The 27,566-nt window shown below is 42.2% G+C and overlaps 1 protein-coding gene across 2 annotated transcripts; it reads right to left on the bottom strand.

The window, feature by feature from the left end:
• Positions 1–27,566, bottom strand: COPS2 (COP9 signalosome subunit 2). 2 transcript variants are annotated; one of them, XM_060259842.1, is made up of 13 exons: positions 27,379–27,566; positions 14,633–14,746; positions 13,478–13,555; positions 12,416–12,541; positions 9,713–9,823; positions 9,547–9,624; positions 6,978–7,152; positions 4,588–4,766; positions 4,446–4,498; positions 3,351–3,448; positions 2,565–2,647; positions 1,487–1,545; positions 1–813 (listed from the first exon to the last, which is right to left on the bottom strand). In XM_060259842.1, the coding sequence occupies exons 1-13, from the start codon at positions 27,430–27,432 to the stop codon at positions 669–671; spliced, it is 1,353 nt and encodes a 450-aa protein (XP_060115825.1). In that variant the 5' UTR covers positions 27,433–27,566; the 3' UTR covers positions 1–668. The 2 variants fall into 2 exon arrangements, with proteins under 2 accessions (XP_060115825.1, XP_060115826.1); XM_060259843.1 differs by having other exon boundaries at positions 9,713–9,802.

Below are 27,566 nucleotides of genomic sequence, written 5' to 3'. Positions count from 1 at the left end.
TACAATTTCTGAACTGCACTGTTTTATTTTTGCTGCTTGAAACCTAAGTGACAGTATGCCACCATAATTACGGGGTTTCTTCTAAACCTTTACTACACTGCAGGTACAGAAATATACGGACACAGTTTTGGAGAATTAACATTTTTGCAAAATGCAGCAAACATTTGAATTTATACATGAGAAAAAGGGGAAGTGTTCAAAAGGGGGGGTATGCATTTCAAGTTATTGCAGGTTAAATTTTTTTGTGTGTGTGTGAGAGAGAGATTAACTTTTCTGCAGGTAAAATAAATGTTTAAATTGAACCAACAGGAACGTGTCAGTGTATTTAAAAACCATGACAAACGAAAACCTTTTCTCCGGTCATTAGTTGCCCTTTGACAAGTTATTAGGGTGTTGTATGGTGAGGGCCAGATGTCAAACACAGCATAAATCCCGCGGCATTTTGGTTTTCTTCTGGAGATTAAAGCTGTTTTTTTTTTCTTGGGATAAATGCAGCAGCAAAACACAAACCAGCTGATCAAAAAAGCACTTCTGCCATTAACTCCAAATAATTTCTGGGCACACCAACCGACAGTAGTTTTGCCATTCCCAGTTCTGTTTTTTTAAAGGTTTTACATCACTGCGCTGTTGTTGCCTTAAGTACGTTTTGTAATAGCCTGTTCTCGGTTTTAAGCCAGTTTGCTGACTACAGCCTGGTTGAGAGAATTTAGTTGGTTGGTCCATTTATCTAAAGCGGTATACCGTGCTCCACCCCTCTTCTGATGATCCAGTTCAAGGAGTTGATTAACTTGATCGATTCGGCCATGAATAGTGCTAAAATAAAATTAAAAAAAACCTCTGGTAAGAGAGTGTCATAAAACAACTGAAATTTGATACGGTTGTCAAACAGGAAGTAACTGCAGCCCAACAAAGTTTGGCTCCCAGGGCAGGAAAGTCCAAAGGTGCCGCCTCCCACATACACAGTGAATAATTAAAAACTGAGTGTCATTTAATGATATCACCTGTGGTTAATTTCCTCACTCCACTGCATGGGTGATCCAGCTCTAGTACAGCTTCAAGTTTTTACTGACTTGTCAGATACTAGTAGAGCAATTCTGCAGCTATGCCCTGTGAATCAGAGCTAAAGAATTCACTGGTGTTTAGCAAATATGATGCTGGGAGTAAAATTTGCGGAAACTATAAAGCTTTCCTTCTTCAAGTGGACTGGAGGGAAAATCTTCTGTTTCTGTGCTTTCCAGTTATTAAATACTGACTGGTGACCTTTCTTTGTGCATTAGAAAGCCTGAGCCAAAGAAAGTTCTTGGAGGATGCTAATCTTACTGTTTCAGAGCTCATAGTCACCTAAATCATAACTGTGACTTGCTCAGCATCGAAAAAATATATTTGAATATAACAGCATTTTCATACATATATTTCATACTTCCCCTGTGCTATAAATAAATCCTTTAAAATATCCAGGGTTCTGCAAAAGAAGGTAAATACTCACTTATCCAGTATACACTGCACAAGTAAGCTTTCCACATCAGCTACGTCTATGTTTAACTCCTAAGGAAGAAAAAACAGATAGTAAATGTCTATATAGCATTGGTAGCTAAGGTGTTCGCTTTCTTTTATATATATCTAGTGCTAATACCAGTCTTGTAAAAGTGAAGGGAAGGAAAAGAATGAAGGATTTATCCCATAAGATCTCTAAAGGGATCCGCTTTGATATAAATGCTTCAAAAAGAGCGCTCTCTCGCTGCTTGCAGTTGGAAATGCATTTACAGCACAATCCTATGAGTTGCTGGCTCACAGAGAGCGCAGCGGATGATGCACACATTCCAATAAAGGAAAAGTTTGAGAATGTTTTAAATACAGCAGAGCTGGTTACATCTATTTTGACTTTCTTGTGGCTGCTAAAACTAATTACAGAAAGCATATATATAAAGCAGTTCTGCATACAGCCAGTCCAAAATCTGTAAGAACAAAGCAAAATTCTGCAATGAGAATAAATTATGCAAACGGAACATTTTTGTATTTCTTATTTTAAATGTCATCTTGGTTTTGAGATGCAAGAAACAAAATGAGTCACTGAAACTTTGCCTGCAGCAACTGAAAACCTATTTCAGCCACTTTCTGGGCTTCTGAGATTCCAGAATACATTGCTTACAGGTTTTCGAACACATCCCATTTCTAGTGAACATACACTTCCTTGGTGCATTAGAGAGCCTGAGCTAAAGAAAGTCCTTTGAGGATGCTTATCTTATTGTTTCAGAGCTCATCATCAATTAAATTGTATATGCTTAGCATCAATAAATATACATTTCAAGTACATTTCAAGCATGCGGATTTTCAAGTACAGTTTAAACACCTCTTTGCAGCCATAAGGGCCAGAAAGCTGCATCACGCAACCAATACCACATACTGCCTCTTTTCTTTTGGCCCTCCATTATTGCAACACACACACACAGACCTCTCTGCAATAGATCCACAGATTGCCTAGGTGCTTAGGTGGCAAAGAAGAAGATACATGCTTTTGGGAAATGGTGTAAAATTAGATCCTCTGGAGGCAGCATTGTAAGTACCTTAGAAATAAAAGGAATATGTATTCTTGTGTAAGGCTTAATTAATTTTATAAGCACTTGTGTTCGGATGTTCCGCAAAAGTTCTGGAAAAAAAGAAAAGCAAGAAGTCATTCTATGAATACCCATTAAATAATAAGCCAAATGCTTAGTTCCAATTTTAAATGCACTGTACTCCCTTATATGCATTAATGCTTGTATAATGCAATTAGTTGTTTCCCCTACCAGCTCTTGTAGCAGATTAAATAAGATGCAAATTTGGTATTCTCCACTGTAGGGACGAGCTTTCCAAGGATGCCTAGCACCTTAAACAAAAATGCTGATAAAGAAAGCAATCCTAAAAAGGTCTACTCTGAATTCTACTATGGTCTATACTCCCAGGAAAGTGTCTTTAGGATTGAGCTGTAAGGATACCAGCTACTGCTAGTAATGATACAAGGTATTGAGCAAGGAGGACTCTGGACTAATTTAGGGCAGCTCCCTGTAAGTTCCAACTGCACGTCAACGGTAATTGTAAATGGCAGAATCGACACTTTTGGGGCTGGCCTCCCCATGGCGCCCCCCACTGCACCACCCAGCCCCAGAGCAAGTAATCTGGTTACATCACCAGCTGTTACCCCACATTTAAAAAATTAAATAAAATTGTTTTAGACATCATTCTTTTTTTTAGCACTAACATAGGGCATGGGTTACATTTTCATAATTCTGCCAATACTGAAGAAAACATTTTTAAAAAAAGAGATTATGTGGATGGGAGATGCTGAGGTCATGAGAATTTCAAAGCTGTACCTTCAATGTGCTCCCTTATGAAGGGATCGTCCATGATGTTACTGTGATTTGTCTTCAGAATCTTCTCAAATTCAGTGATGTCGTTATTCTGGTAGGCACTTCAAGAAAGAGAGCTCCAAATTACAATTTTAGTCAATCGGGAAATGAAGCAGACACCACAATTTGGTTTCTGGGACTCAGAGAAGAAAATACCTCTTTCCCCATTCATTACCTTAGGGTCAAAAGTAATTTCAAACATTGTTTTTTAAAAAATAAGGAACCAGCTGTTGGGGTCCAAAGAGGTACTTTCACATGTGATCAAGGGCTTGTGGCCACTTGGTAGGATCTGACTACCCCTACCCATAAACAGTAGACCCATGTACTAGATACCTGTTTTTGAAAGTTGCTTCTGTTTTTAAAAGGTCTGCCAAACAGCATGGAGAGATTATTACTAAACAAATGTAATGTCAGAGCTCAACTGAGACACAGAACTATCCACTGTTCTTTGGATACTGAATTATTTAATGACTTGCAAGGATTTTAATATTCACAACCTTATTTGTCTGCTTGGAGACAGACTGCACAAGGGTGTCTGTGCATATGCCTGTGTATGCAGGGATGCATTTATAACATCTGGACAAGTCATATGGTTGGTACACTAGGAGAACCATTTACACAGGGTTATACATTGGTAAGACCAGGCCTCAGATTCAATGGGAGCTCACAGGAGCACAGCTCCTGAACTTTTCCGAGAGTTCCACCTCCTCCTTCTGAGAGTTCCACCTCCTTGTCCATTGACTAGTATGTGCAGCTGCATAACAATCCTTGGATGAGCCCACCACCTATTTTTCTACAAAATGACCCCTGGGTAAGACCAACAATACAATATCTAGCTAACTGAAAAACATGTTTCTATATAAAGTTATAGATCCCTTGTTGACAGATTCCTGTTATCATTCACAAGAAGGAATACAAATCCTATGTTCAAACAACGTTTAAAGTGTTTAGACTACCATTAAGAATCATTTTAAGAACTGAGTCTGTTAACAACAAAGCGCTATAATTTACATATAATACACTTCTAAGCTTTGCCTCTTAGGGAAAAGAGACTCTTACCTTACTAAATTTGTCATTGCTAGAATCTCTGGATCATTTTTGTATGGTTTTGCCTATAAAGGACAGAAACTACAATAAGCGCATTTAGTTACCAACTAAAATGTTTATGCTACTAATATAAAAAGGAACCAACAAATGTTACCTCCTGAGAGTCAAATGGATTTATTCCAGACTTCATTAGCATGTTTGCTAAGACCAAATATTTTAAGCAAGTCGTTCTTCTAGGACTCCCTGATTCATCATAGTTCTTGAATGCTTCAAAGAAATCAGTGTGTGCCTTTTCAAATTCACCTTCTCTTAGGTGCATTTTACCGCCACATTCTGGAAGAAAAACAAGTAGAGGTAAATGTTATTGATTTGCCTTTGCCAACACAGAGTAAAATGGCCCGTTCACCATGCTATGCTGTTTTGGAACATAGGCCAGGCCACTGGAAGTGATCTTTATTTGCCAACAACATGACAAAAAGTGCTTCTAACAGTGCAATACTAAACAGAAATAATAATAATAATAATAATAATAATAAACTTTTATTTATACCCCGCCCTCCCCGCCTAGGCAGGCTCAGGGCGGCTAACAAGACATGGTAAAACCATGATACAATAAAACAGTATATAATATAATTAATAATTTAAACAGTAAAACCAATAAAACAGTATGACATTATGGTACAATCAAATTATGTATAAGATGGCTCGGTATTATTGATATTATCAGGAGTTCCATCTTAAAAAGCTAGCTGGAAGAGGGCAGTTTTGCAGGCCCTACGGAACTGGTTAAGATCCCGTAGGGCCCGCACCTCTTCCGGCAGTTGATTCCACCATTGGGGGGCCTTTGTAGAGAACGCCTGTTCTCTGGTAGTTTTTAATTTGGTTTCTTTTGGCCCAGGGATTTCGAGAAAATTTTTTGAGCTTGATCGCAGTGCTCTCTGGGGAACATATGGAGAGAGGCGGTCCCTAAGGTAGGCAGGTCCTCGACCATATAGGGCTTTAAAGGTAATGACCAGCACCTTGTAACGAACCCGGTAAACAATTGGCAGCCAGTGCAACTCCCGCAGCCCAGACTGCACATGTTCCCACCGAGGCAGTCCCAACAGCAGCCTGGCTGCTGCATTTTGCACTAGCTGCAGTTTCCGGTTTCGGTACAGAGGCAGCCCCATGTAGAGGGCATTACAGTAGTCTAACCCTGAGGTGACCATTGCGTGGATCACTGTTGCCAGGTCGCCACGCTCCAGGAAGGGGGCCAACTGCCTCGCCCGTCTAAGGTGAAAAAAGGTGGACTTGGCAGTAGCTGCTATCTGGGCCTCCATTATCAAGGAAGGCTCCAGTAGAACTCCCAAGCTCTTAACTCTGCGCAATGCTACCAGTTGCGCCCCGTCAAAAACTGGGAGAGAGACCCCATTCCCTAAACCGCTGCGACCTAGGCAAAGGACCTCTGTCTTCGCTGGATTCAGTTTCAACCCACTCAGCTTAATCCAGTCTGCCACGGCTTGCAACACCCGGTTCAGATTTTCCGGGGCATTGCCAGTCCGGTCACCCATCAATAGATAGAGCTGGGTGTCATCAGCATACTGATGACAACCCAGCCCATATCTCCGGGTAATCTGGGCAAGGGGGCGCATAAAGATGTTAAATAGCATCGGAGAGAGAACTGCTCCCTGTGGCACCCCACAATTAAGTGAGTGTCTCTGGGACAGCTCTCCCCCAATTGCCACCCTTTGTCCCCGACCCTCAAGGAAAGAGGAAAGCCACTGTAAAGCTGACCCCTGAATCCCTGCGTCGGCGAATAAACCTGCCTAAATCCATCACCTACAACAAATTTAGAAGGGTTTAATTCTTTTTAGGATTGCGCTGGTTTTAAAACTGTTCACTGTATTGTATGATTTTTTAAAAAATCACCATGGCCTCCCCAAAGCAAATATTTTATTGCTACATTTGGAACAGAGTCCCTATAAATACATTTGTTCAGATGGAATTCTGCCAAATGACAAGAAGATGTGGGATAATACGAATATTATGTCTAGGGAATATATTTTTTCCAATTGTTTTGATCTGACACAGTTAGAAAACAAAATATGTTAGCATCTATTCTATCTTCTTTTTAATGGATATGAAAACAGGTTATTTCCTATTGCTTACATCAGGAGGTATATCCAAGGAATCCCAAAAATCAGAAAATGCTTATTAAAAATGGCAAGAAGTAAAATGCGGCTGTCTTTATGCATTAACAACAAATACAAAACCCACACAACCCAGAAGTATTTAACAGTCATTAATATCCAGTTTAACAGGGCTGCTAAGAAAAGGAGTGTACTCCCCCATAAAGAGCCAATAACCCCTTGCCACGCACATTTATGTTCTCTAATCCAAATCATACAAACTCCAACATGCCACAGGGATGAGGAATGTGCTTCCATAATTAAATGACTAAAGCAATCCAATGTGACAGTTGTCAGCATGGGACATGTGGATGAGCTAACCAAACCAACAACAACACTTGCAGTGGCCAGATCTGGACACTTCAACGGCACTTGCCTCTGATGACCCCCATGATTAGTGGATGAGGGATAGCAGACTTGATGTGCAATGACTGTTCATATAGTGCTTTAAGTTTTTTGTTATTTTTCTGTGCTGTATACATTTGAATTTCCAATGCATATATTTCTAATAGCTGGGTGCCTTTTTTAAGGTCATCTTCTCCATCGTCAGTCTATGAAAAGGGGGAAAAAAATACACAATGAGGTAGGAAAAATTACACTCTTCTCCATGCACCATTAAGGAACTTTGTTAAACTTGAGCAATCAAAAGTATTTTGTGTTCACTCAAGCCATTAGTCAGGCCTGGCCCAAGGCATTTTGATACTTCATGATTTTTTTGGGGGGGGGGGCACTAAGTGGCCAGAAAGATTAAGCATGGCTTATGCAGTTGTTCAGCACAGATGCATAATAAAATCACAGCATTTAGTCTTCTACTGTTCTGCCAAACAGTATAATTTGTACCACAAGTAGTTACCTTGTACTGAAGTTTAAAATTTTTTTAACCATACTAATATTCACTGAATTTATGGCCAATTAATATTTATTCTTAAAATTTAATAGTAACAGTAGCCTGCTCCCAGACCATACTAAAAACCTTAATAAAGTATCTGGGAATGACTTTACACAGCGTGACCACCACCGTTGTTTGCTCCAGAAAGACATAAGCAGCTAGTTCAGATGAATTTGGCACCTCTGCAAGTTTGCACTGGATTTAGTGTCTGGACAGCCTTCAATAGCAACCCAAAGAGCAGGTTACATCTCAGCAACAGCCTTGGCACAGCATAACGACTGCAGACCACTCTGAGTGGCTATGGCTCAATAGTAGAGCATCTCTTTGGCATGAAAAAGGCCTCAGGTTCAGCTCCTGGCTTCTCCAGTTAAAAGGATTAGGTAGTAGGTGATGTGAAAGACAACCTCTATATAAGAACCTTGAGACCCGCTGCCAGTCAGAGTAGTTAATATTCACCCGGACAGGCTCATGGTCTTTCTAAGGCAGCTTCATGTGCATTCATATCAGACACCACAGAAGCAAAGTCTCCAGAAGAATTATTTGTACTAAATTGCATTTTTGCAGAACATTCTATAGCACCAGAGATAAGGCCTGTAAGCTGCAATACCACTATACCTGCCAAGCTACTTCATTCCTGAATACTTTGTGAAACCTTTGCTGCAGGGGGAATAGTTCCTCAGGCAAATATCTGTATATCTTGCTAGGTACCAAAACTATATTTGATTAATATGAATACAGAGATTAACTGGTTGGATCTACAACCCAAATCCTATTTTGTAGTTTACGGAATGTCCCATCTTGTTGATTGTACTGACTCGTTCTGCATAACCTGCCCAGTGAGTAGGGTTGAATAAGTGTGCCAAGGCATGTATCCTGACCAGGGCTTTTTTGTAGCAGAAACTCCTTTACATATTAGGCCACACCCCTCTGATGTAGCCATTCCTTCAAGAACTTTGTCAAACTCATTTGTTATGAGGGCCACATCTGACATAAATGAAATCTTGTTGGCCCGGGCCATGTCAGGTCAGGCCATGTATGCACCTATTTAAGATGTAAGAGCCCTGTGGTGCAGAGTGGTAAAGCTGCAGTACTGCAGTCTGAACTCTCTGCTCACAACCTGAGTTCGATCCCAGCGGTAGCTGGGTTTTCAGGTAGCTGGCTCGAGGCTGACTCAGCCTTCCATCCTTCTGAGGTCAGTAAAATGAGTACCCAGCTTGACTGGGGAAGGCAATGGCAAACCACCCCGTAAAAAGCCTGCCGTGAAAACGTTGTGAAAGCAACGTCATCTCAGAGTCAGAAACGACTGGTGCTTGCACAGGGGACTACCTTTACTTTTTAGCAGAGATATAAACTTTATAAAGGACACAGACAAACACAATTAAATAATTTAAAAAAAAAAACTAAAAACATGCTTAAAAAGTTAGCACTCATTGGTCTTAAAGGTGCTTTCTTTGTATCTTTCCCATGGGATCCAGGAAACTGGGCAAAGGAACCTCTGGCTCCTTCCTTCCTTCCTCAGGGGACTGGGGGGCCTCAGCCAATAGAAGGAAAAGAGGCTTGGCTCAGTAGCTCTGCCTTCTCTCCTTTCTCCTTGAGAGGAGCCTCAGCCAATGGAGAAAATACAGGTTTTGCTCTGTAGCTCCTGTGTGATTGAGCAAGCTTTGCAAAGCAAGCTCTTATGCAGACAGAAGCAAGAGATAAAAAGGAAGCAGATGATAGCCAGTTGCTTGGAGGCCTGATAGGAGCCCACTGGGGGCCTGATTCGGCCCCTGGGCTGCATGTTTGACACCCCTCACTTACAGGGCTGTTATTGCAGGGCCTACTGTAAGCTCTTGGAGGATTGGCTACATCAGGGGTGCGTGGCCTTGTATGCAAAGGAGTTCCTGCTACAAAAAAAGCCCTGACCCTAATCACCTCCACTGAAATATGGCTAAGAGATATCTCAAGCAGTTCCACTACTTGTGCATCCTGAAAAAGCCTGGACCCCATGTACGAGAGCAATGGATGAAATTTCTGAACAAGAGTAGTTTAGTAAGGGAAAGGCAAGGTACATTACCTGACATGACTGATGGAGCTGGCGTAAGATTTTCTGTAACTTTCCATACTCTTCTCGTTCTAAATACAGTTTGCCAAGCTGTAAAGAACAGGGTTGTTTTTCAATATATTAGGATATCAAAACTTAAGCTCAGCAAAAATTACTGACCCCAAATAGCCCATATTACCTTTGTGTTTGTCTTAAACCACAACCTATCATTCTTAGCATCTTTCAGAGCTTCAAGTGTTGTCTCATAAAATTCCTGAAGCAAATCCATCTGACATAAAAAATCAGAATTCTATAATTGTAAACAGCAAATTTGTGCTTGTTAATATAGTCAACGTGAACATACTCAACAGTGCAAAGTTTGAACTTCTTAATACTTTAGATGAAGAAAATCAGCAAGGACTATCTATACATTATCACATATACATTAAGTTGTACGTTATTATCATCATACTCAAACACTTTAGCAAATAATAAATTAAGACCAATTTGATTAGATTTCAAAACCTTTTTTCCGAACAGATGAGGGATCCTGTTCCAGAACAAGGCGTGCCCTAAATAATTCCTCTTGGGAATAACACTGTACTCTCCCTATGGACTGCCTCTCAAACGTGTAGGGGCCAGCCATCCTCTAAGGACAGAGCAGCTGCTGTATCTTCTCTCCTTCTGCCCCTCAACAATTTTATTCTGCTGTGCAAGAAGGATCCCGGACAATTGCCTTATCTGAAATGATACACCAGGCCTAGCAACAAACCAAGGGAGATGGTACTGCTTGCTTTCCTCACTAAACCAGGACCAGGAGTGAAATTTCTTACAGCTCCTCTCATTTGTGGCTATTCAAGCTGCCCACACGACAGTGCAACCGGAACAGTTGAAAGAGTGGTCTTAAAAGGCTACGGCTCTTAGTACTTTGCCTGTCATTTATTTCTACCTGCCCTGAGTGAGTTGGCTGAGGACAAGAGGAAGTGGTTCTTCCTGACCCTCAGAAAGCTCAAGAACAACCTGTACAATCAGTGTTTTAGAAGCAATCCCAGTTTAAAAATCTAGTAAACACAGATGTCAATTGTACTTAATCTGTTTAAAAACATGTCAGCATTTCAACACTACAGTTCTAAAAACTCTACTAGATTATCAATCACTGGGGCAAAACCCAAAGGAAAATGCTTGCAAACGAAGTTAATAGTACTAAAACTGTCTCAACACATTCCTTCCCCATCCTGTTATTTTCTACAATCCTGCAATGGAAACAAAGTTGAAACAACATTTACAGGGCTGACAAATTTCATATTGTTAGCCTAACTTAACGAAATTATACAGAAAGCTTCCTACAGCCCACTCCAAGGACTTGCTGTACCCAACACAAAATGGACTAGCAGAGACTACACTGAAATGGGAAAGTGACCTTGGGATTGCATTGAATTGTTCAAACGTAAATGGCTGCTCAGTGTGTGGCAGCAATGCCAGAGTCAAATTAAGTGCTATAGATCATCAGGAACAGGACTGAAAATAAAACAGCTGGCATCATAATGCCACTGCATTGATCTTTAGTGCAGCCACATTTAGGATAACTGTACAGAATTCTGGTTGCCGAATCTCAAAAATGATATTATAAAACTGGGGAGGGGGGGGGGAGTATATAGAACAGCAACCAATATGGAAAACCTAAGCATTTGGGGCTTTTCAGCTCAGAAAAGTCATGACTATGGGAAGGGAACACAAAATTATGCATAACATAACTGTATTCTCCCAAAATACAGTAATTCAGGGGCACCTGTTCAAGTCGATGGGCAATAAATTCAGGTCATATGAAAGGGACACATTTCTTAACACAATTCATAGTTAATTCATGAAGGTCACTCCCTGAGTACAGAGTAATGGCTGCTAGCTTAGATGTCTCATGAAGACAAATGTATGGAGGATAGTTCCATCAGTGGCTATAATGACAGCAAAACGGAATGACGGTGGGGGGGGGGCAGCAACAACAGGGAGGGGCTTTAGGGCCTCCTGGCTGGCCACTGTGGGGAAACAGGATGCTGGATTAATTGGATAATTAGTTTAATCCTTGTGGGATGAACTATACAAACTACTAAGAAAATGTAACATCACAAAATTGGATTCTGGCACTGCAGGGATTTCACAACTCTGCAAATGATTAGGATCTCTAAACAGTGCTACGAAAGCCACTAACTTCAAAGCAAATAATCGCGGTGTGGTAGACAGGACGAGACCAGAGTACATTTGAATTCAAAATTCAAAATCTCAGAACCCATTCTAAAAAGGTTTGTTGTTGTTGTTTTCTAAAGACTACTGTCGTGAAAGTTACACTGGAGCGTAAATGTTTTGCTGAGTGTAATTATGGTTGAAATAATTATTTTAAATTCTCAGATTTTATCCCTCATCCTGGGGCTCAGCTCAGAAGAGATGCAACATTGTCAACCTCAGAACAGTCTACCTGGCATTCTGAGAAATCCAAACCTTCTCAGCTATCAGTTGTAACTGTATGGACAATACAATCCAGGAAGTCCAATAGCAGTGCATTATCTAGTGATGTGTGGATGTCAACTCCACATGTGAATTCCAGCCACATATTAAGGCTTACTTCATGAAGATTCAAAGGTTTTCTCCTCTGCATTTGCAGTTCTAGATCATAAATCCAGCAACACTCTTCTGGTTTGTTTTGATGAGGACAAGAATTGTGTAAAGTTGACTGCTTTCTAAAAAGCAGCTTGATCAATGGAAGGTTATTCCCTGAATGCCAGATATTAACATTACAATTATAATAAAAGACATCTCTGAATGTAAGCCATTTTGGCCACCCCATTAAAAAATTTTTTTTTGTGGGTTGGTGGTGGAGAGAAACACTTTAAAAGAAGGATAATCTAACCTGCTTGGAAGTGGAGATATAATCGAGAATAGAATTGATGGACTTTTCAGAATAATTCCTTGTAACTGCACTCCGTATGTAGGTCAATAGTTGTTTATATCTGTTCATCATTTCAGGAAAGTTAGTCTGTCAGCAGGAAAAATAACAAGCGTTTATAATTTATAATAATGAAGCATTTCAGAGTGGGAGTTGAGTCTAACTGTGACATTCTGTGAATCTGTGACATTCAAAAACAGTCCCTCTAAAAGGTGAAAGCTTCGCTGAGGTTATGTGACCTACAAAATCCTGCATTAATAACTTTATATTGTTCATGTTAAATCTAAGGTAGTTTTCTTTTGAGAATAAGTTTATAGAAGGATATGACTTTATAGTATACAAATGTTCTCTTTTGCTGTAGAGAATGGTAGTAACAATTTACCTCAGTCTCTGTGTTTGGTACTTACAGAAGTTGAAAACATGCTTTATGTACAGGCGTTGCATCAGCATGTATAAGGCATGCGGTATTTTCCAGACAGCACTTAAAATCATGACTGTGCTGACTGACACAAACATTTTTCCTAACAGTTATCTTCAAACATTTAGCATTAATTGGGTGTCTTTTCACTGCTAGTTATTTTAATCAGCAGCCTCCAAGGTGGCTTGGGAACAACATGCAAAATTGCACTTTCAGCTATAAAGCTGCACTTTTTCATACCACTATGGGCTGGACATATCAGTTCTGGTGACAATACAGCTCAAAGCTACAGAAAGCATCATCTTCTTTTATACATAAGCCATTTTCTAAGAACAGTAGCGGTTTTTTGGCAACCTCTCATATGCATTGATGCTTGTGACTTCGCTTTTTTAGGGCTGTAATTGCACCGCAGCCTTGTAACAATGACAATTGACAGTGCTGTTGTATGTAGTTACTCCAGTCTTTATTTACTGATTCCAGTGAGCTCAGAATGGAGGTAACTCTGCAAAGGACTGACTACTAGACAGCATTAGAGAACCAAGGTATGCTTGGTTTAAACACTAGCAAATAAAAAACGTAGCAAGGATAAAGAGAGTCAAGTATCTTACCAGTTTGAAATTTATTTTTATCATCTGTTTCAGTGCTTTAAATCCCCATTCTCCCTTTTCACCCTCAAGCTCCAAAACCTAGAATCAGAGAATGCAAGAAAATTGCTTTTCTACATCTTGATGTGTCCAAAAGGCTATGCTGCAGCACGTTAAATAACATACCAAGGGAGCCTGAAAATGGTTTTCTGATGTTCTCATTCCAACAGTTACCATGGAGGATCTATTTTGTTGATGGTCAAAGCCTCTCCATGAAAAACTCTTTCCATCCATAAAATTTATTATGGATCTTGCATAAACACATAAAATAAGCAGACGCTTCGAAAACTTGCCACAAAAAGTTCGCGGGGAGGGCGGGGTATAAATAAAATTTTATTATTATTATTATTATTAAAAACACTAAGATCCTGTCAAATCTAAGTTTTCAATTGTTTCTGCCCACTGATTCACAAATTCTGAAACAAAGAAAGGTCTAGACTATATTATGAAACAAGACTATTTTTCAATATTTAAAAATCCAAACAACATTCAGGAAAGAAACCAAATGTACCATTTCCCCCTTTCTGCTAATGCTCTGTTTTGCCTAACATTGAGCTGTGTGCTTTTAAAAAGTTAAAATTCATATGAACAGCAAATGTAATAGCATTATTAATATTTGACAAGGTTGTTCGAGAAATGTCATACAACCTATCCGAGCCAACTAAATACAGTAATACCTCTGAAACATTTCACAAAGAGAAGGATCAAACCTAACAAGTCCTAATCTCTTAATCCACCAGGGTGGGGGGATGGAGATGTGCTTCGCTATGCTCTCCTGCATGGTCCTCCTTCTCTCCCACGTCTTCCATGACATCTCCTTTTCCCTTCAGTTTTGGAGCTAATGACACTTAATATTCACTGAAGTTTATGCAAACTATAGTTCGCTTTAGCCGCAGTTCAGAAATCCACTTCTAACAATAATTAGAAAATCTGGTTTGGCTCTTAACAGCAGTTTGCAAAAATGCTGATGTGGTGCTGAAGTGACGCTGCCAAGCTCTGAAACTGAAATGGGGTGGCAGTAATTCAGGCCAATGGGCCAGCGCTCTGGTAGCACACGCACAATAAAATCAGAAAACTTTCAATGGAAAACGTGCATTAAGGAAAGTGAAAGTTCAGAACCTTCTGAAAGCTGCTCAGCGCTGCTTTGGGGTCATCCTCCTTTAGCGCTTTAGAGTTGTAGTACTGATTCTCCAAATCTACATTCGGTTCAGAGTTACTGTCTTCAGAATATTCCTGTATTTTTATGGTGGGTGGAGAAATACATTTCAGATTGAAGGATCGAACACACAAAACAGTTTGTTGATAACAACTAGATAAAACGGAGGCTGAGGAGAACCCACCAAGTTTATACGTTATCCTAAAACAGACCAAAATTTATTTTCACATTTTAAATCATTCTGCCCTCCCCCACCCTCCACTCTCAAACAGACTAAGCCTCTCTGTGTAGCGCTGAGATGCAAGTTTGGGCCAGAGCCTATTAATACACAGCAAACCTAAGCTTGTTGTTGTTGTTTAAGTGCTACATGATCTTTGCTGTTGATATACGAGACCACCACTCATTAGTCTAGCTGAAAGTCATTTTGCTTGCAGCATGAAAAAAAGATTAAATGATAGATGAGTGAGTGAGAGAGAGACTTCAGTTTCTTCAGATCAGTGACTGTGCACTGGAAGTTACTTATGCGTGCTAAAAACATAAACAAGCTTAGTGGTGCCATGTTTATAGCTTTGCTTGGTTACTGAAATACATTATTTTTGTTACCATCTCATTGTACAAATCTTGTTTGCATGAACAAGAGTCTCTCTCTCTCTCTCTGAGAGTAGCAGCCTTGCTTCTTCCAGAGAACAGCCCCAAAGCTTTTCTTAGACTACTGTCTAAAGCACATATATTTCAATTAATTTTATCTTCAGTGCTACTCAATTTATTGGGGAGGTGGAGGCTCAACAGAACACAATTCTACTGATCTGTTCATCAGCCATGACCTATCAAAGGCCAACGGGTTCTCTAACCCATGCAATTCTTTAAGACTCACAAGGTAATAGAGGGGTGGAAGCGGCTCCACTGCAGAGTGTCCAATGCTCATAAGCCCTCCCCACCTGACATTTGAGGTCCTAACCCAGGGGTGTCAAACTCATTTGTTACGAGGGCTGAATCTGACAAAAATGAGGCTGTGTCAGGCCGGGCCAAGTGTGTCATAATGGAGATATAGACTTTATAAAGGACACAAACAAACCCAATTAAAGATTTTGTATTTCTCCCATGTGATCAAGGGAACTGAGCAAAGGAATCTCTGGCTCTTTCCCTCCCTCCTCAGGCAATGAGGAAGGGGCGGAGTCTCAGCCAATAGAAGGAAAAAAGGCTTGGCTCAAATTGACTCAGCCAACTGTCCTGTGTTGGTTGGTGACCTTTCGGTGAACAGAGCAGGAGTATTAGGAGGTCTAAGACTAATCAGCAGGCACGGGGGATTCACTTGTGCATGGCCCTGGGTTTTTTGTGGGGGGTTTTGCGGGGGGGGGATGCTTTTATGGCAATATGCCTGCACAAGCCAGACACCCTATTCATCCACAGGAACAGCTCTTTCCTCATAAGGTAACCAGTGTGCTGGGGTCCTGCAGATCAGCGTGGCCATTCCCCCAGGAGGCTCTGGCCTCTGTTATTTCCATATCGGGGCAGTAACTACAGTTGTTGAACTGGGCACGTGGCCTGCAAGCATCACAAGATGGCATTCTGAGACCTCCTGGACGTATATATTCGCCCACACCTAGTACCCGATGTTCAGGGCTTTTTTGTAGAAAAGGCCCAGCAGGAATTCATTTGCATATTAGGTTACACTTCCTGAAGCCAAGCCAGCCAGAACTGCGTTCCTGCTCAAAAAAAAAAAGCCCTGCTGATGCTTATGTATTTATTTTATTTATTATATTTGATTTATAGCCCGCCCTTTCCCAAATGGGCTCTGAGTGGGCAACAACACTCAGTAATTCAAAGTTAAAATCAGATTCATATAATAAAACGATATAACAACCTAAAAAAAACCCTCTAATTCTGCAGCTGGTGGTATCAGTTGCTTAACATTGGCTCATTCAGTTTCAGGGGAATGGCACTGGTCAGTCTGGACCTGTGGACCCAGCACTGTGCACTGGGCAAACATCTTCATGGTCTCATCAGGCTGCGGCCGGGACCTTGGCCTGCAGGATAAGGTGGGAGTTACTTGGCTTGGTGAGTGACGTGTGAAATGGGACGCCCGTCTACCTACAATGAGGTCCCGTTTGCCAAACTGCAAGCATCCAAGGGCACTGTTGATATAACTCAATGAGAACAATTTGATGGCCCACTCTGGCATTGACGTGGCACACCGGGCCATGGTAGACCTGTGGACTCCCAGCTATAACCATTTCCTGCTCTGATTGGCTGCAGTGCCACTCCGGGTGAGGAGTTCGTTATCCTGATCAGGTTGAAGTGGTGAGAAGGAAGTTGAACAAGAGGCTTGGCAGGACGGTGGAGGCTTGGGAGGGAGCACAGGATTTGCCATGGACATTTTGCTCCAACTAGAAGCCCTGTTCTGTCCTGCCAGGGTTCACTTGTCTCACTGGGGGGGATGGATTAAGGATGGCCTAAGTGCTCAGCTACAGCTGTAGAAGCATTGGCAGGAGCCGGCGAGAGGAGGCCCTGCTCTTGCGGTGGTATCAGCTTGCAGGCCTGATCCGTTCTCAGGGAAACCACCTGCATGCCCATTTTCCTGCGTATGCGGATCCCCTTAAGGGAACTTGGCTGAGGTTCAAGTGGAACACCCAGCCTGGGGGCACTGCTGGAGATCACCCTCGTGCTCAGGCAGAAGGGGAAACTATTCCAGGGTGAGAGTCAGCAACCTGTCTTCCCAAAGTTTCCTGTGACCCCAGCCTTTGGGCAGGGGATCATTAGCTAGGAGGCAGGTCAGTCAATGAACAGGATTCAGTACCCTCTGCTACGCCAAAGTTTATTACAGCTGTAACCAATAAAGCAGAGGACGATTTCATTCAAAAACTGGATGTGTGTGTGTTATTTCAAAACTTGGCTGAAAACAGGGTTATGGGTAAGGAAATAAGGGGAACCCCTCACCCTTGGTGCTCTCCTCGCCCCTCCCCTTGTGCGGGGGCCACAATTATGTTTTAGTTACAAGCACTGAAACACAAGCAATAAGAAAAGCCCTACTAATTTGCATTAGGCACATAACCCTTAGAAGTGGGTCCAAATGGGGTTCTCAGCACCACTAGCAGCAGTGTCCCTCTATTCTTCAGTGTACAAAGGACTTGAGTTAATGTTGCTTAGCCAAATCTATAACTAGTAACCCATATTCTGTCACGCTCTATTGCAGGGGTGGCCAAACTGTGGCACAGGAGCCACATATGGCTCTTTAACACATATTATGTGGCTCTTGAAGCCGCTACTGCCCCGTCAGCTGGCTTGGAGAAGGCATTTGTCTCTTTAAATCACTTCTCCAAGCCAAGCCAGCCAGTAGCTTGGAGAATGCATTTAAAGTTGCTTTCTTTCCACCTCTCTATTCCTCCCTCCTCCCCCATCTATTTGCCTTCTTTACAGCTCTCAAACATCTGATATTCATGTTTTGCAGCTCTCAAATGTGATGTTTATTCTATGTGGCTCTTATGTTAAGCAAGCTTGGCCACCCCTGTGCTATTGTGACCAAGAGGCACAGGCTGTAGCAACACAGATCAAGGGGAATGGCTGCAGATGTGATAAGGCATGATTCTCAATGTCTAAAAGAGCAGGGAGCAGGCTTGATCGCCACCACCCCGCCAATCCCAGTGGTGTTTCCAAATGGACCCTTAATGTTAGATAGGCATTTTGCTGGTTATTAATATAGAGCCTTCTTCACCCCTGATGCACTGCAAAGGAACACAAAATAAGAAACAAATCCATGTTCCAAAGAGCTTATAATCAAAATTCTGTCTTAAGCATGCATGTGCAGACAACAAATCAAGAGAGGGATGAATGTGAGCAGGTACACATACTTCTTCCTTCGCTAGGATTGGGATCAAAGACTGAAACGATGTCAGAAGTACTGCAGAAGCAGTGAGTTTTGAGAGCAGTTTGTAAAGGAAGCGAGAGATGGGAAATGAAGCTACTCTGCGGAAGAACCCAAGCATAAGGGTTAAATAAAATAAAACTAGCCCAGTGCTCACCTAAGCAACACCATCTCTTACCTGAGGAAGATATTACACAAAACTGAGCCACCATTCTTAATCATGGTTTTATATATAAAAGTTTACTTTTTTGTTTCCCCGCAACTCACCTTTTTATGGGAACCCTCTAATCTTTCACTTAATTCATCACAGGTCAGTTTGTTTGGGGGCTTTCCTGATTATTGCTTTTTGATATTTATATATGCAAGACAAGCTCAAGCTTTGTACAGCTTTCTTTGAAAAGCCACTATAATGTAGCTTAGCTCAAAGCGCGCTCACTGATCTGAGGGAAGCAGAGCTGTTCCTATGCAAATTCTTCCTCTTGCAGAAAGGACACACACGTGCCTGATATTTCAACTATTATTTCAAATTCCAACTGCTCTTAGTAAAAACAGTGTGAAGAAAAACTTCTCAAACCCCCACTGAAGGACAGAATTAAATTTACTCTGGTTCAGGTAAGCAGAATCAGTCAACTTAAACATAAAAAAATAAAGGTAATCCCCTGTGCAGGCAGCAGTCGTTTCCGACTCTGGGGTGACGTTGCATCACGTTTTCACGGCAGACTTTTTATGGGGTGGTTTGCCCACTGTATTCCCCAGTCATCTACACTTTCCTCCCAGCAAGCTGGGTACTCATTTTACTGACCTCAGAAGGATGGCTGAGTCAACCTCAAGCTAGCTACCTGAACCCAGCTTCCGCTGGGATCTAATTCAGGTTGTGAGCAGAGAGCTTGGACTGCAGTACTGCAGCTTTACCACTCTGCGCCACGGGGCTCTTACTCGACTTAAACATATTGCTAAACTTATTCAAGTCTCGTCTAGAGATGTGAAGGCCCAAAACAAAACTGGAAAAAAATTGGGGGAAAACCAGGACTTTGCTGGTTTTTTTCTTTTTCTGAGGCCTCCCCCTCCCATTTTTCTGATGGAAAACTCCTATGAAATATTTTCTCATTTAGAATAAGTGAAATGCTTTTAAAGACAAAGTGGGGATGTTGCAGATGTGTACAGCTCTTAAATATAAGATGCATTTCTGCACTCAAAAGGATCTCTGATCTTCAGCAGGGGAACATGCAGGGTTTTCACTGTTTCTGTGGTCCTTTTGACCTGACAAGTCTCTTGTGATTGACCTGTTCACCTCTCCCTCAAACCACCATGGCATACACACCCACAAGAGTGGGTATCAAGTAGCTTATTGCCCTTACCTTGCTGGAAGGGAAAAAAGATCAGAAGGGTTTGGAACAAAAACAGCACCAAAGTCTCAGTGGAAAACTCAGAAAGTTTCATTGGGAACTGAGCTCTAGCCACAGACAGAAGAAAGATAGCATCTAGCTGTAACTACATCTAGCTGTGCAGATATTGACCACTACTGCAATCCTTCCATCTGGCCAAATAATGTATTTTATTTATTTAACGCAAAGCTTGCATTTTCTGTTTAACTCTTTCCCCCCTGCACTTTTCAGATAGCAAAAATTAAGGTATTTGGGCTAACGTAGCATCATGTGCAGCAGCTCGCAGTTTTCTCTTAAACACTGGGTATTTTCTGCAAGCAGTTTTGCAGACAGGACACACTAAGGCACTAATCATTTTTAAATTCTTTTAAGCATTCAAATACTGAAATGTTATGTTGGCTCTAATTGGTTCTTCCTGGCAAACAACGCCCCCCTTCCTATATGTAATGCCTGAGGAAATTCCATTTCACTAGCTGAAGAAATGTGCTTGCACATGAAAGCTTACACCTTGAATAAAACTTTGTTGGTCTTAAAGGTGCCGCTGAATTCAAACTTTGTTCTACTGCTTCAGACCAACACAGTTGCCCACCTGGATCTGTGCAATTTTATATGCTAAATAAATGATAAATGTTGCATTTTCTGTTTTTGAAGCAGTAAAAGTTAGTTCAGGTTTGATAGGGCAGCAAGTATTGCACGTATTTCACGGCTTTAAAACTTTCATTACATTACTAGTCTTACATTAGTTTGACATTACTAGTCTTGCCTCTATAGACTTCCACATACACAATCACACTGCCTCATACTGAATCAGATCACTGGTCCATTAAAATCAGTGGTGTCTACTCAGGTTGGTCATGGCTTTTCATGGTCTCAGGCAGGGGTCTTTCACATAATCTTTTACTTTGTCCTTTTAACAAGAGATGCCCGGAATTGAAGCTGGGACCTTCTGCATGCACAGCAGATGCTCTATTACTGAACCACAGTCCCTTCCCACTGAAACATAATGAGAATACATTTGCTCAAATTGGCTTATGGTCATTCATTTGTTAGAGCATCAGAGCAAAATCCAGCTTATAGAGAAAACAGCACTTACATCCAACAGCTGGTTATGATATGCCCCCTGTGTTGGAGGGAGGAAAATTCTTCCTGCTGCTACTTCCACTTGACTTATATTGCTATCTCTCTGAAAGATACCACCATCATCTTTGCAGCAAGTTAGGTGGAGACAGACTTTTGAGCAAAACAGTGAGTGCCCACCTTTCTAAAGCCCTCTATTTTGTTTGACCAATATGACTTGAACAACCAGGGTAACACAATTATATAATAGAACTGTGAGAATGATAAAGCAGACCAGGAGGTTGGATCCTGCCTACTAGTTTTGTAAGAATGTTAGAACTGCTTTTATTTTAAAATCAGACGACAGTTCAGCATTCCATTTCCAATATGAGCCAAGCAGATGCCTTTGAAAACTTCAAAGCAGGGTGTGGGGAAAAAACCAACTGTTTTCCAGAGTTTCACTGCCTTTGCATATGAAGATTCCATTTAACCATCATGGTGAATACCTGATAATACTTTAAAATATATGAAACTGGGTGGTGGATTGGGCTTGTTAAATATTTGTTTATATTTTTCAGCTTTTTAAAATCTAATGGGGGGGGGAGGAGAAACATACTTAAATCGTATATAACCACTGCTGTTAAAGTAAACTTATTTTGGCTATGAACATCTCCTGTTAGGAAGCAAACTGTGCAGCAGACATAAAAAAGGTAAAGGTAGTCCCCTGTACAAGCACTGGTCATTTCCGACTCCGGGGTGACGTTTTCAACGACATTTTCAACAGCAGACTTTTTTTTTACAGGGTGGTTTGGCATTGCCTTCCCCAGTCATCTACACTTTCCCCCCAGCAAGCTGGGTAGTCATTTTACCAACCTCAGAAGGATGGAAGGCTGAGTCAACCTTGAGCCAGCTACCTGAACCCAGCTTCCACCGGGATCAAACTCAGGTTGTGAGCAGAGTTTAGGACTGCAGTACTGCAGCTTTATCACTCTGCGCCACAGGGAGTGGTAAAGATACACATCTAATATTTTCTTTGTTTACATGAATGGCTATACTGTACTTTATTTAAACAGCAAGGTGCTGCTCAGCCAGAACCATCTAAGACAGTGATGCTCACTTTGCTTGCTGTGGGGAGTGGAAAGAGCCATCAAGCCACAGCTGACTAAAAGCGACCTTGTAGGTGTTTTCAAGGCAAGAGACATTCAGAGGTGGTTTGCTATTGCCAGCCTCCATATCATAACCCTGGTATTCCTTGGAGGTCTCACATCTGAATACTAAGCAGGGCAAACTCTACTTAGCTTCTGAGATCTGATGAGATTGGGCTAGCCTGGGCTATCCAGGGCTGCAATCAAACATACTGAACTGTGTGAACTGGCAAAATCCAGTTGGGAAGTGCAATGAAAGTGAATTATTTAGTATGTGTGATTGCAGCCCAGGCCAGGGCCACATTAGCAATTACTGTAAACCAAAAGAGCCACATGAGCACTATATGCCCTGTGACCACCTCACCAAACATACCTTTTCCCACTATGGCTGAACCTGCACGCCTGCATGTGAGGGAAGGTGGCTCAGTGATAGAGCATCTGCTTGGTAAGCAGAAGGTCCCAGGTTCAATCCCCGGCATCTCCAACTAAAAACGGTCCAGGCAAGCAGGCGTGAAAAACCTCGCTTGAGACCCTGGAGAGCCGCTGCCAGTCTGAGTAGACAATACTGACTTTGATGGACCAAGGGTCTGATTCAGTATAAGGCAGCTTCATATGTTCATGCCCTTTACTTCCCTTGCTGTCTTTTTGTGTGCTTCCTGACACAATGCCCACAGCTCAGCTGAGAACAAGGTGGCCAAGCCTACACTGCTTCATGCCAGGGATAAAAAGTGACCGGGAGAGAAGCAAAGGGCACTCCGGCTTCCCACAACAGGAGCCTACTCTGAAGTCAGCCAGCAGCACTGTGAAGCCTCTCGTTGTAAGCAGCGTGTGCCCTCTTTGCTGTTTCTCCTCTGTGTTTTTACTGTCTCCCCATAAGGTGAGGCCCCTGGAAGAAAGCAAACTGGTTGTGGGAAAAGGAGACCACCAACAACCTATATTGGTTGTGGGAAAAGTAAAACCAACAACAATCTATACTGAGGCCAGATTTCTCTTTTCCTGGGTGACCACCATGGTGGTGGTTTCACTCTCTCTTCTCTGCAGCCAGCTTGCTCTCCTTCAAGTAGCTGTGTGGGTGCAGGATTGTTGCCACCATCCCTAGCACGGGCCCTTGACTCAGGAAGGCTCACAGCTTACCCATTCCCCAGGGAGAGGTGAAGCTGCAAAGTACCCGTAACTGGGCCTTCTCCTCTATAGCCCCGAGCCTATGGAACCAACTTCCAGAGGAAATGCGGGTCCTGCGGGACCTTGAACAGTTCCGCAGGGCCTGTAAGACCTTCGTCTTCCGACTGGCTTTCGCTGATGAAAAAGGAAACTGCTAAGGAAAACCGCCATCATAAAAAGCAAATATAGCATTAGCACTTTTACTAATTTAATTTAATTTTAAAACTTAATCAGAATTTTAATTAAAATGTTCATAATGTTTAAATGTAATTTTATTTATTTCTGTATAACTAAGACTTGAACTATGCTGTTAGCCGCCCTGAGCCTGCTCCGGCGGGGAGGGCGGGATACAAATAAAATTTTGTTGTTGTTGTTGTGGCTGCTTCAAGGTGGGAACCACCCGCCAACCACATGCTCTTCAGAAGAGCTACAGGTAGCACATCAAAGAGCCGCAAGTGGGTCCCGATTTCAACCACAGAGTATCACTGGCCCAGGACATCAATCTCAAAACAGCCTCTCTTTTCAATCTATACATTGGGAAGGCAATTAAAACATTTCTCCCACCCTTGGGCTGGCATGTAGTTAGCTGGCCACGATGCGGTGCAATCCCAAACCATTAAACACTTCTAAATGTATTGACTTCAATGGACTTAGAATGGCATAACTCTATTTAGGATTGCTGTGTCAGCTATACAGGGGGCATGAAACTTTTTGGATTTTGATAGGCCCTTAAGTACAATCCACTCCCTCCACCAAGCAATGGTACTTGAAATAAAATTACATGAGCATATAAAGTTGCTTTACAGCAAGTCAGATCACAGTTCTATCACATCCAGTACGAATTGTTCATTCTGCCCAGTCCAAATATATCCAAATTGGAAGACAGCCATAGTTCAGTTTCTTTTATTGCAGATGCAAGTTTTGTTTTCTCAAATGCAGCCTCTGGGCAGATCACCTTTAACTTTTTTGGTGATATTTTTGTGAACTTTCACAATAAATCAATAAAGCTACGGAAGTATTTCAGACAGAGCCAAGCAAGCGTTAAGTTTTTAGAACCAACAGGCACCTGATAAGTAGTAAGAGTGTGTAAGTCAAAAGGTTTTACTGTAGCCAGTCATGAAGTTGTAGTTATTTACACTGGGCTCCAGATGTGTGATGATGTATTTTACAGTAACAGGATGACTTTCTCATAGTTTCTAGATTCTGAACACAGGCTATTAAAATAGAGTAGTTCAGGTCTGACCCTACAATCAATGTAGTATACATAAAACAGTTTAAAAACAGACACAACAATATTTTTTAAACATTAGAATTATGTAAATGTACTACTTGGAAAAAAATACTGACAGCTAAAAATATGGGGCTCTTATTTATTAATTAATTTTTATTTATTTATTTCATTTGGCTTATATCCTGCCCACCACACAGAGAGAAAAAATATATACAATAATACAAAATAAACTGCCTTATATCAAGTAAGACTGCCAGTCTATCTAACCCAATACCATCCACTTTTAACTGGCAGCAGGCCTCTGCAGTCTTGTGCTAAGATATTTTCTAGCACTTCAACTGAAGCATTTTATTCATGGGAGTTGCCAGAGGCTGAACCTGGAATCCTGCGAATGGTAAACATTGTACTACTACTGAGCTATGGGCCCTCCCTCAAACACACTCAGTCCCATACCCTTTGGCAGAGCTTGGATCAGGATATTATACTTGACTTACAGTATCTTTTTTCCAGTGTTCCAATATAAGCTGCTCTCAGATCAATAAACAAGTGCTTTAACATTAGCCTGTGCTTATGGTTTCTCTGTAGCAGGCCTTAAAAGCCTATTAAAGTTTGTTTTGAGAGGGACAGTATCAGCTTGCAATGAAACGATCAACAAACATTAGGAAGGTACAGAAATGAAACAGTGTCCGCCTTTGTACACATAAGGTGTAAGGGGAGAGAAAGAATTAGACAAAAAGAAGTCTTGTGGCACCTTGAAGGCTAACAGATATATTGAAGCATAGGCACTCCTGCGTTAATAAAAAATGTCTCTAACTTTTGCTGCAAGAGCCAAAAGTGTGACCAGCAAAATTTGAATGTATTTCTTGGTACAATATGATCCTAGGCATGTTGACATGGAAGTAAGCCCCACCTAATTCAGTGGGCTTACTCCCAAGCATGTTTCAGGTTCCTGCCTACACACAATTTCTACCAGCATCTAGAAAGACAAACTACACAGATATAAACTATTTGGGGTTTTTTTTTTAAAAAGAAGCAAAATTTATGATCTATGCATTCATCAGCAGATCTTACATTTATTTATTGCATTTTCATCCCACACTTCTTACAAGAAGCTCAGGCAGCAAACACAGTACTCTTCCCTTCCATATTATCCTCCCAACCACAGTATGAGGTAGAGTAGGCGGAGAATGACTGGCTTGAGGTTAACTACCAAGTTTCACTGCAAGCAAGGCCTTGAACTTGGGGGTATCCCCAGTTCTAGTTTCTCTAAACACATTACCACATTGGCAGAAATGCTACGGTAACTCGTTAGACAGTATATCCTGTACCAATTAAAAAAACAACAACTAGTTTTCAGCTGATATACATTCTACTCCCCCTCTGGTTTTAAAGACCACAGCTGTCTGTTTGAAATGAGGTCTGCTCCCTCTCACTGAGGGAAAATTTCTTCCACACATACAAAAGTACCGACTTATTATCTAAACACAAACATTATGAGCACATGAAGTTGCCTTATACTGAATCAGACCCTGGGTCCATCACAGTTCGTATTGTCTACTCAGGCAGTGACTCTCCAGGGTCTCCAGCTGAGGTTCTTAACAACCTGATCCTTATTGGAGATAGCAGGGATTGAACCTGGGACCTCCTGCATGCCAAGCAGATGCTCTACCACTGAACTACAGCCCCTCCCCTTTTCTTCTGGGTAGACAAGAAGCATACAATACGCAAGACACATAACATAAAGTATACAGAAGGTAAAAAGAACCTTATCAGATTCAAATATTAGTTTTCTAAACTGTGTAATGTATGTTTTATCCCACTGGGAATCCTTCAGGTTTCGTGTCAAACGACTCCCCTATTTTCTGCCTTGCTCTCACACCCAGCCAAAGAAGGCCAAACACCATGACATTTTTTTTAAAGAAGCCGAGAGGCTGATTCCACCCCCCCACCCCACAAAAAAGGTTTGAAAAATAGTAACTGTAGTCAGAATCTTCCAAGCTCCTTGAGCCCAAAGTCTTACTTTTTCAGCAAGGCCCTGCACTTCTTGGGCAAAGGTGAGGGCCTACTTCAGTGGGCATAAAGCAGGGATGTCAAACATGCAGCCCAGGGGTCGAATCAGGCCTCTGGAGAGCTCCAACAGGACCCCCAGGAACTGGCTGTCATCTCCTTTCTTCTCCCTCTCTCTTGCTTCTTTCTGCATCACAGCTTGCCTTGCCAGGCTTGCTCAAACATACAGGAGCTACAGAGCAAAGCCTCTATTTTCTCCAGTGGCTGACGAACCTCCTTTGGGGAGGAAGGGGGGGGGGGGAGGCAGAGCTTGTTTTTCCAGGTAGACAGCACACATAGACAGCTGAGCTCCTGAGCCAAGTCTCTTTTCCTTCTATTGGCTGAGGCTCCCCCCCCAGTCCCCTGAGGAAGAAAGAAAAGAGCCAGAGCTTCCTTTGCCTTTAAGACCAACCGGTGCTAATGTTTGTGTTTGTCTGTGGCCTTTATAAAGTTTATATCTCTGCTACCTAATCTTAAATAGGTACACACATGGCCCGTCCCAACAAGGTCTCATTTATGTCAGATCTGGCCCTCATAACAAATGAGTTCGACACCCTTGGCATAAAGAGTATGTATGCACGGGGGAGGGGGGGAGAGGTAGAGAAGGGGGTGGGTGTCACCCTCAAACCCTTCCCCCTCCCAAACCTTGCCCCATTTCCCACCCCTCGCCACAGGGAGCCTCGTCCTGTCACTTCAGACAACCCTCCCCCCCAGGGGGCATGGGGCGCCAAGGAGGAAGGGAGGTGAGCCCTTCCTCCCGCCCCACCAGCTCTGCCTCTTCCCGGGGGGCCCGGCCTCCCTCTCCCCCTCCCTTCCCGCCTACCAGGTCGTAGTCCTCCTCATCATCGCACATGAAATCATCCTCCATGTCAGACATCTTGGCCGGAGGACGCGCGGAGGGGGGGAGGGGAGAGGGGAAGCCGAGGCGGGGGGAGGGCGGAGGGAGGGGAGGCGAGGCGAAGGCTGGAGCCAACCCCCTTCTCCCACAAGCCCCCGCGGCTCCTCTTCAAT

The sequence above is a fragment of the Heteronotia binoei genome, chromosome 19 (genome assembly GCF_032191835.1).
Source record: "Heteronotia binoei isolate CCM8104 ecotype False Entrance Well chromosome 19, APGP_CSIRO_Hbin_v1, whole genome shotgun sequence".
In the NCBI taxonomy this organism is placed as follows: Eukaryota; Metazoa; Chordata; class Lepidosauria; order Squamata; family Gekkonidae; genus Heteronotia; species Heteronotia binoei.
The sequence above is the reverse complement of the archived record's forward strand: the minus strand, read 5'-3'. Positions and strand labels throughout refer to the sequence as shown.

What these genes read in the sequence shown, in the direction of transcription:
- COPS2 (XM_060259842.1), bottom strand. Translation starts at nt 27,432, where the DNA reads ATGTCTGACATGGAGGATGATTTCATGTGCGATGATGAGGAGGACTAC. An exon ending in ATCCATTTGACTCTCAGGAG is followed by an intron (nt 4,499 to 4,587) that starts GTAACATTTGTT and finishes TGTCCTTTATAG; the next exon opens with GCAAAACCATACAAAAATGA. An exon ending in GCAATGACAAATTTAGTAAG is followed by an intron (nt 3,449 to 4,445) that starts GTAAGAGTCTCT and finishes TCTTTCTTGAAG; the next exon opens with TGCCTACCAGAATAACGACA.